Source organism: Nylanderia fulva, unplaced genomic scaffold, assembly GCF_048542155.1.
Source record: "Nylanderia fulva isolate GAGA-0341 unplaced genomic scaffold, ASM4854215v1 Scaffold546, whole genome shotgun sequence".
NCBI lineage: Eukaryota > Metazoa > Arthropoda > Insecta > Hymenoptera > Formicidae > Nylanderia > Nylanderia fulva.
In genome coordinates, this window is record NW_028190639.1 from 51,101 (window position 1) to 61,542 (window position 10,442).

General features: G+C 38.8%; 1 protein-coding gene across 1 annotated transcript; it reads left to right on the top strand.

The window, feature by feature from the left end:
* Positions 1-1,374: 1,374 nt before the first annotated feature.
* Positions 1,375-3,121, top strand: LOC146721119 (uncharacterized). The gene has a single exon (XM_085487396.1). It carries the CDS (start codon positions 1,435-1,437, stop codon positions 2,908-2,910), a length of 1,476 nt encoding a protein of 491 aa, XP_085343522.1. The 5' UTR covers positions 1,375-1,434; the 3' UTR covers positions 2,911-3,121.
* Positions 3,122-10,442: the final 7,321 nt, after the last annotated feature.

Below are 10,442 nucleotides of genomic sequence, written 5' to 3' on the forward strand. Positions count from 1 at the left end.
AGGAGGAGATTTTAATGCGAGGACAGGACAAGAGGGGGGTAGAATCAGAGATAAGGAGAATGCGGAAGAGGAGAGGAAAGAGGAAAAGAAAAGAAAGTCGAAAGACAAATTAATCAATGCAGAGGGAAGAAAACTACTGGAATTCATGGGAGAAAGAGGTTGGAGCATAATGAACGGTAACACAAAGGGAGACGAGGAGGGAGAATGGACTTTTACAGGAGGAAGAGGGAACACGGTTATAGATTACGTAATTGGAAATGAGGATAGCGGAGAGAAGGTGAGAAGGTTAAGAATAAGAGACAAGGTGGACTCAGATCAGCATTCAATAGAAGTGGAGATAGAAGGATGGCAGAGAAGAGAGAGAAGAAAGTCGAGAGGAGGGAGGAGAGGAGTATGGAATGAGGAGGGCCGGAGGATTTTTGAGGGAAAAGTGGGGGAGATAGGAGAAATAGGAGGAGGAGAGGAAGAGATAGATGGAGAATGGGAAAGAATAGAGGAGAGGATGAAGGAAGTATTAAGAGCAACAGAGGAGGACTGGAGGAAAGGGAAGAAGGAGAAAAGAGGATGGTGGGATGGGGAGTGCAGAGAGGAGAAAAGAAAGGTAAGGAGGGAGCTGAGGAGATGGTGGAGGGAAGGAGGTGAGGGGGAGGAATATAGGAAGAGAAGAGGGGATTACAAGAGATTGTGTGAGAGGAAGAAAAAGGAAGAAGAAACGAGAAATGGGAAAAGAAGGCAGCAGAGGTGAAAAGAGAATCGGAGGTATGGGAGATAATAAACAGAGAGAGAAGAAGATGGAAAGGAATAAACGAAGAAATTGAGATGAGAAAGTGGAGAGAATATTTTATGAAGTTGTTAGGAGGAACAGAGGAGAGAAAGGTAAGAAAGGAAAGAAGAGAGGAGGGGAACAGGACAGAGGAGGAGGAGGAGGAGGAGGAGGAGGAGGAGGAAATAAGTAGAGAGGAAATGAGAGAGGCAATAAAGAAGCTGAAAGCAGGAAAAGCGACAGGGATAGATAAGATTCCGAATGAGGTATGGAAGTATGGAGGAGGGAACGTGGAGGATTGGATGCTGGATTTTTGTAATAGAATATGGAGAGGAGAAGGATGGCCGAAGAGATGGATAGAGGGAGTGATTACACCGATAAGGAAAAAAGGGGATGGAAAGGAGATGGAAGACTACAGGGGAGTAACCATGATGCCATCAATGTATAAGGTTTACACGATGATACTGACAGAAAGATTGAGGAAGGATGTGGAGGAAAAAGGGATAGTGCCAGAAAATCAGATGGGGTTTAGGAGAGGAATGGGAACAATAGACAACATATACGTGATGAATTATCTAATCAATAGACAACTGGAAAAAAAAGAAGGAAGGCTAACGGCATTGTTTATAGATCTGAGAGCAGCATTTGACTCGGTAGACAGGGAGAAATTAATGGAGGCAATGGAGGAGAGAGGAGTAAGGAAAGGATTGAGAAGAAGGGTAGAGATGGTGATGAGAGAGACAACATGCAGGATAAAGATAGGGGAAGAAGTTGGAGAGAGTTTTTGGATTGAGAAAGGAGTAAGACAGGGGTGCCCATTGAGTCCAATACTATTCAACATCCTAATAGCGGACTTAGAGGAAAAAATGGGGAAGGTGAAAAGAGGAGTAAGAATAGGAGAAAAAAGGATTTATACATTGGCATACGCGGATGATATGGTGTTGTTGGTAGAGGAGGAAGAGGAACTGAGAAGTATGGTAGAAAGGTTAGAAGAATATCTAGACAACAAGAGATTGGAGCTGAACGCAAAGAAGACGAAGATAATGAGGTTTAGGAGAAAGGGAGGAAGATGGAAGAAGAGGGAGTGGAGATGGAAAGGAGAGAAAATGGAGGAAGTGAAGGAGTTTACGTATCTGGGATATAGACTACAGAGGAATGGAGGACAAGAAGGACAAGTGAAAGATAGGATGAGGAGAGCGGCGGCTATTATGGGGCAAGTATGGGGAATAGGAAAGAGAAAGTTTGGAAAAGATTGGGAGAGAAGATTATGGCTTTTCGATAAATTGGTGTGGACAGTGATGAGCTACGGGGTGGAAATATGGGGGTGGAAGGAGAGAGAGGGAATGGAAAGAATGAAAGAAAGATACCTGAGATGGATATTAGGAGTAGAGAGGGGTACGCCAGGTTATATGGTGAGGGAGGAACTGAGAAGAGAGAAGCTGAGGATAAGAGCCGGAAAAAGGGCATGGAATTTCGAGAAGAGAATGGAGGAAGGAAGAGGAAGCGAGCTAGCGAGGAAATGCTGGGAGGAAATGAGAGAAAGGGCGAAAATAGGAAGAGTGGGATCGGAGTGGGAAAGGGAAAGGGAAGAATATTTCAGGGAAAGAGGTAGGAGGATAGAGGAGGTGGAGGAGAGAAGAGGTATGGAGGAGGGATGGTTTGGGGAGTTAATAAGGAGGGATATGGAGGAGCAGAGGAGGGAGAGGGAGGAGAGAATAAAGGGATCGGAATTTAACAGATGGTACAAGGAGGTTAGAGGAGAAGGAGTGCCAGAATACTTAAGAAAGGATTGGGGAGAGAGTAGATGGAGGAGGATAGCAAGATTCAGATTAGGAAGTGAGATTTTAGAAAGCAGGTATTGGGAGGAAGCAGAAAAGAGGAAATGTAAGATATGTGGAGAGGAGGTAGAATCGTGGGAGCATGTATGGGAGAGGTGTGAAGTGAGGGGGGAGAGGAAAGAGAGTTGGCAGGAAGTAGTGAGGGAGATACTAGGAGAAAAGGGAGAAGGGGAAGGATGGATGAGAGAGATAGAGAGAGAAAGGGAGATAAGAAAGGGGAGAGGAGAGAGAAGTGTGGAGAGAGTAGGAGGGAAAGAGGATGATGGAGGAGAGAATGACGTGAGGGGGGCAAAGGGGAAGAATGTTTAAGAAAAGAAAGCAAGAGGAAACGGAAGTCCAAGAAGCGTGTGTGTGTGTACATGGGGTTGGGCAGAAGCCAAGGGGAGATGGCCTGGACAACGGGCGACCCAAAGCGGAAGTCCAACCCCTTAGGACAGATAGGTTAAGTTAGCAATAAGATAGGTTAAGAGGTTAATAGCGAAGAGGTCATGGTAGCGTGCGTTTTATATTTTTTGTTTTTTTTTTTGTTTTTGTTTGAATTAGCACCTTTGTATATGCGGCTGCTGTATTGTTAAATTGTAAGGGAATTGAAACCCTAAGGGGACCAATAAAATTTACTACTACTACTACTACAAATGTATACGCAACGAATGCAAGATAAGCATGAATGCAAGGTACGCTATCGGGTAACGAAAACGACAGTATGGATCCCGTTACATCAAACACACACATGGTTGTACTCAACAGCTAAGGAAGAAAAAATAAATATAAAATGTGACGGATACACAGAAAAAAATTTAGTAATAAAAAATACCGGCCGACTAACCTCACGAGGAAACTGTCAAATTAAAACGGAGGATATGACATTGGAGACAAAAGAGACGACTTACGTAACGAACATAGATACATATTTGCCGAATTTTAATATTGCACCGTCACAAGACGAGGACATGAGAATACTCGACACATTAAATAATCTAACACAAAACAACGCATAACTAATAGAATTACAAACGAAAATAAACAACATAGACAATAATTTACAGGATAATGAACAAAAGTTTTATACAAGAAAACAATTTATTTATCCCATGACCTCGAGCGGGTTAGTAATAATCATAATTATAATATTTATCATTGTCATTATAATTTGGAAAGTAAAAAATAGAAAAGACATTAAAAGAAGACCAAGAGTGACGATACTCGACGATGACTGGGATGTACCTAGATATATATTAAAAAGGAGTAATAGTACGCGTTTTTAGGAAATAGGAAACGATTATAATTATATTGTGAACGGGATAAACATTTGTAAGTTTTAGTTGTAAGCGAAAAACTTCATGCCTTCGTTTTTCTTCTTTAACGGGGGAGGGATGTTATATCCCCCAAAGATATACAATAGATATAACTATTAAAAGTTAACTAATATTAAGAAATGGGTACTCGTATTGCATCCGCAATTACGACAGACACTGACCGCGCTAAAAAACGCATACGATGCGAGGTATACGCGGAATCAGAATTACGACAGATAATGACCGCGTTAAAAAGCGCATACGATGCGAGGTATACGCGAAATCAGAATTACGACAGATAATGACCGCGTTAAAAACGCATACAATGCGAGATATACGCGGAACAGAAATTGGTCAACGTGCAAGCAAAGCAGAAGGACTTTGAATCTGCTTCGCTTGCACCTAGATTCTCGACCGGGGAAACCTGTTGCCAGGCACCCCTTCCGATCGGGAAAAACTCCAAAAAACAACGATATAAAAAGAGGGTAGAGACGCGACAACTCGCTGAGTCGCAGACACAAATAATCGCTCTAACCACGATCTCGCTAACCGCGCGCGCACTTAGCATCGACTCGCAGTTGTGCGCGATACGCGGAGTAATATAAAGTCAGTGCCGCACACTCGTAAAGCTTCAGTGTATTGATAGTGAAATAAAATAAAGACCAAGTGGTTGAAGTTGAATAAAGAATTTTAATACAAAAAGTGTAGTGCATTTCTCTACAAACACCCGACAAGTCCTGACGCCCCGGATTCCCATCCCAATTTGGCGCGACCCTTAAGTGTCTCCCCCGAGGCACACAACAAACGTTTTGTTATTAATATTTAGTTAATATGCTAAAACATGAAATAGTATTAATTTTCACGAAGTAACGCGAACTTTTATGGCGCCACATTTTTGTTATTGGCGGGACCGTTGATATAATGCACATTTACAACATATTAACGTCTAATTTCAAGAGAAACAATAATACAACTTAAAGTTCGCTTCAATTTTTAATTTATTTTTCTAAATTTTCGTGGAAATAACACAATTATGATACCAACAATATAGCGAATTTCTCATAAGTTGATATTGTAAACTCAACGTATTTTTAACTCGTATTTAGTATCAACATAAGAAAATCGATTTGTTTAATAATTATTTCTAATATTCGAATAGTATGCTAAAATGCTGTATTAGTGAGAATTTTTACAAAACAGTGCGAACAAACTTTATGGGACCAAATTTTTGTTATTGGCGGGACCTTTGATATAATGCGTTTATTTACACCATATTAAAAAATATGCGTATATTTAGCATCAACATAAGACATCCATTTTGTTATCTAATTAAATATTAATATTTGAATTTGTTAAAAGATGGAATAGTATTGATCAATTTTGCGAAATTACGTCAGCAAGATTTATGGCGCCAAAATTTTGTTGACAGGACCGTTTCATATAATGCGCATTTACATCATATTAACGCAAATTTTCCAGAAAAATAACATTACTTAAAGTTTGTTATAATATAATTTTTTAAATATAAATTTAACATATATAAGATAGGCAATAAGAGCCAAATCGCGGATGACAGTGCGTTATTCTAAACGAAACTAAATTTTTTCGTTAGAATTAAATACCTGTGCACAAGGCACCAAATTTTTACTTGGACACGGCCAAGATATAAAATTGGAATAATCTCTACAAGAGATTTTTAATTCCATGTATCCCCTATTCCCCCTAAAGAAATAAAGTGCGAGAGAAAAATATAGATCCGAAAGTCGCAGAATCGGGAATCGAACCCGAGACCTTTCGCTTGCCGGGCGACTGCTCTTCCAACTGAGCTATTCAGATCCTTTCGATTCTATACTTTTCTCTGTTATATATATTAATGTTGGTAAAATAAACGCCTTTAAGCCAGCGTGTATAAATTAAGAGTTTAACTAGGCTCTGTAATATATAAATATAAATTTAACATATATAAGATAGGCAATAAGAGCCAAATCGCGGATGACAGTGCGTTATTCTAAACGAAACTAAATTTTTTCGTTAGAATTAAATACCTGTGCACAAGGCACCAAATTTTTACTTGGACACGGCCAAGATATAAAATTGGAATAATCTCTACAAGATTTTTAATTCCATGTATCCCCTATTCCCCCTAAAGAAATAAAGTGCGAGAGAAAAATATAGATCCGAAAGTCGCAGAATCGGGAATCGAACCCGAGACCTTTCGCTTGCCGGGCGACTGCTCTTCCAACTGAGCTATTCAGATCCTTTCGATTCTATACTTTTCTCTGTTATATATATTAATGTTGGTAAAATAAACGCCTTTAAGCCAGCGTGTATAAATTAAGAGTTTAACTAGGCTCTGTAATATATAAATATAAATTATTGCCTATCTTATATATTATTGCCTATCTTATATATGTTAAATTTATATTTATATATTACAGAGCCTAGTTAAACTCTTAATTTATACACGCTGGCTTAAAGGCGTTTATTTTACCAACATTAATATATATAACAGAGAAAAGTATAGAATCGAAAGGATCTGAATAGCTCAGTTGGAAGAGCAGTCGCCCGGCAAGCGAAAGGTCTCGGGTTCGATTCCCGATTCTGCGACTTTCGGATCTATATTTTTCTCTCGCACTTTATTTCTTTAGGGGGAATAGGGGATACATGGAATTAAAAATCTCTTGTAGAGATTATTCCAATTTTATATCTTGGCCGTGTCCAAGTAAAAATTTGGTGCCTTGTGCACAGGTATTTAATTCTAACGAAAAAATTTAGTTTCGTTTAGAATAACGCACTGTCATCCGCGATTTGGCTCTTATTGCCTATCTTATATATGTTAAATTTATATTTATATATTACAGAGCCTAGTTAAACTCTTAATTTATACACGCTGGCTTAAAGGCGTTTATTTTACCAACATTAATATATATAACAGAGAAAAGTATAGAATCGAAAGGATCTGAATAGCTCAGTTGGAAGAGCAGTCGCCCGGCAAGCGAAAGGTCTCGGGTTCGATTCCCGATTCTGCGACTTTCGGATCTATATTTTTCTCTCGCACTTTATTTCTTTAGGGGGAATAGGGGATACATGGAATTAAAAATCTCTTGTAGAGATTATTCCAATTTTATATCTTGGCCGTGTCCAAGTAAAAATTTGGTGCCTTGTGCACAGGTATTTAATTCTAACGAAAAAATTTAGTTTCGTTTAGAATAACGCACTGTCATCCGCGATTTGGCTCTTATTGCCTATCTTATATATGTTAAATTTATATTTATATATTACAGAGCCTAGTTAAACTCTTAATTTATACACGCTGGCTTAAAGGCGTTTATTTTACCAACATTAATATATATAACAGAGAAAAGTATAGAATCGAAAGGATCTGAATAGCTCAGTTGGAAGAGCAGTCGCCCGGCAAGCGAAAGGTCTCGGGTTCGATTCCCGATTCTGCGACTTTCGGATCTATATTTTTCTCTCGCACTTTATTTCTTTAGGGGGAATAGGGGATACATGGAATTAAAAATCTCTTGTAGAGATTATTCCAATTTTATATCTTGGCCGTGTCCAAGTAAAAATTTGGTGCCTTGTGCACAGGTATTTAATTCTAACGAAAAAATTTAGTTTCGTTTAGAATAACGCACTGTCATCCGCGATTTGGCTCTTATTGCCTATCTTATATATGTTAAATTTATATTTATATATTACAGAGCCTAGTTAAACTCTTAAATAATTTTTTAAATTACGTAGAAATAATAAGATTCTTGAAATACCCAAGAAGAACAGAAAATTCAAAATGATGTTAATTTGATGTCATATATTCATTAAAATATTAATGTATTTTTTTTACAATTCGCTTTTAGCCCTCAATTGCCACACTATGATTTCTTCGCACAAAAGACTTATGTTGCAACGAAAAGCTGAGTAGCCAATCAGCTTATACATATGCAAAATGAAAATGTCTTGTGTGGTCCCGTTAATACCAAAAATTAGGCGTCATACAACTTACTCGTATTATTGTATCCATAATTTGATAAATTGTAATTATAAGTAAAATAAAATAAGCTACACGTATCGTGAACATTAATCATTTTACAATGAAATTAATAATAATATAATGTAAATACGTTTTATACTAACAGTTACGCCAATAACAAAAATGTGGCGCCATAAAGCTTGCTCGCGTTATTTCATAAAAATATACTATTCCATGTTTTAATATACTAGACAACACAAGCGCGCGCTTTTCGTTAATTTAAGAATTTCTTAATTTAAGAAAAAATTAAGAAAGAGGGATGCCAAGCGTACTACAAATAATTTTTTTAACATAAAAGTGTTTATAAATCGGGAACGACTTATTTTCGGACCTATGTTTATATAACATTTTTTTCTTTTTTTTTTCGTCCTGAATCATCTCCCGAAGTAGAGTAGGCGATTTTTCGGACACTCTGTATATATGAATATAAGGTACCGTTAATATACGATACCAAAAAAAAAACGGTACCAATAAAATACTCTACAGATACAGTATTTAATTTTCGCAATAACTTTATTAATAACATATGTAAACAAATTATTTGCATTATGTATACATCTATGGACCAATGTAAACCTATGTATACAAAGATATTAAAACATTTCATCCGGTCTCGCTAAAATACTCTATGCAAACATATATATATATATATATATATATATATATATATATTGTTGCGCCCCCGTGTTACGCCCCTGGATCTACATCTTTGTATCGGGTGATACTTTTCGCGGGATCAACTCTTTACGCCTCCGGAAGATCGTCGTCAAGGGAGTTGTTGTTAAACAACTAAGGGTCTTCTTCTGTTTTCGGGAGACATGACAGATTTGGTCTAGCGGTCGCATCGTGCGGACGTTTTCCGAGACCGGAGCTTCTTTGCATTACGAATGCACTATTTGTTATATTTCATTGGTTTCGTGTATTGGTTCCTCATATTAAAATTAAAGTTCATTTCCCTATTATGCGAGTGTCTTTATTTCGCGCGCGAGTGAGAGTGACTGTGTGTGAGTGACTGAGCGAGAGGCGTCCCGAGGACGCAACATTTTGGGGGCTCGTCCGGGATCAAAACCGAAAGAATCGCATCTTCCTGAGAGAACGCCAAAATGACGACTCAACATTCGCCGAAAGCGACGCGTTCCCGAACAACGATGAAGGAGATAGACGAGACGGATGCGTTGCAGACCGCACTGCGAGAACTACGAGAAATGCGGGCCGAACGAGAACATCAGCAAGCTCGCTTTGAGACTCTTCTCCGAGAGAAGGACGAACAGCTGCACCAGCTCGAATTGAGGATCTCCTCGCAGCAAACTAACCAGCTAAGTCCTTCTAATATAAGAGCTTCTGGGGATACACGACTGAATTTAGCTTGCGCGAGTACCGCGAGTGCCGCGATAGCCGCGAGTGCCGTGATAAACGCGGGTGAGACGACCGGTGACGTGACTTTCGTGCGAAAACGGGCTTAAAACTGAAGCCCGATACATTCGATGGAAGGGTTCCGCTGCGGGAGTTCCTCTCCCAATTTCTTTTGATAGCCGTCGCGAATAATTGGGATGAGAAAGCAAAAATGATTACTCTCGCTGCAAATTTAAGGGGAAAAGCTCGGTCCGTTTTAGAAAATGTCGAGAATTTTGAAGAATTAACATTCGCGGAATTAAAATCAAAATTAGAGTTGCTTTTTGAAGACGGAAACTTGACGCAAAATTATTACTATCTTTTTACGACACGGAAACAAAAATATGGAGAGGATTTCGCTTCCTTTGGAGCCGAACTTGAGAGACTGTCGCGTCTGGCTTACCCCGAATGTCCATATGCGGTCCGCGATAAAATAGCATGCGCGCAATTTGTCTCGGCATTAATAGACGGGTTTGTCAAAAGAACCCTTCAACTGGAGGGAATTACATCCTTAAATTTGGGCTATAGAAAGAGCTAAGGCCATAAAAATAATTCAGGGGGATAGTTTTGATAGAAAAAGAGACAATTTTAGTAATAAAGGAAATTACGGCAAAATAAGTCAAAATTATCAAAAAGGAGAGAGGAGCGACGCGCGAACCGATTCCGAAAAAAAGAAAAGCGAACGGTTTGACTCGAAAGGGGAAGCGCAAGCGAACAACTTTTCGGCCAAAGAGAAAGAATGTTGGTCTTGCGGGAAGACTGGGCATTTGCGTTTTCAATGTCCTGAGGCGAAGAAAACTAGAGGTAGTTGAATTTTTCGGGGAAAATTCAATTCTTACAGAAAACGCCCCGACGTCCAATTTTGTTGATCTCATTGATTGTAGTGTTAGAAGGACCTTTCTCTATTGTAAAGAAAAGAAAGAAAAGGGGGAAAGAAAGGAGAAGAGAAAGGAAAGAAAGAAGAAGAGATTAGAGAAAAAGAAAACGGGGGAGAAAGAAAAGACAAAGAATAGAAAGAAAGGAAAGGAAAGGGAAAGAAAAGAAAGGAAGAGAAAGAAAGGGAAGGAATCAACGGAGAAAGAAAGAAAGGAAAATAAGGAAAGGAAAATTAGAAACTAGAA

Bases quoted from the DNA above. Each gene is read 5' to 3' on its own strand.
- LOC146721119 (XM_085487396.1), top strand. From the start codon at position 1,435: ATGGAGGCAATGGAGGAGAGAGGAGTAAGGAAAGGATTGAGAAGAAGG.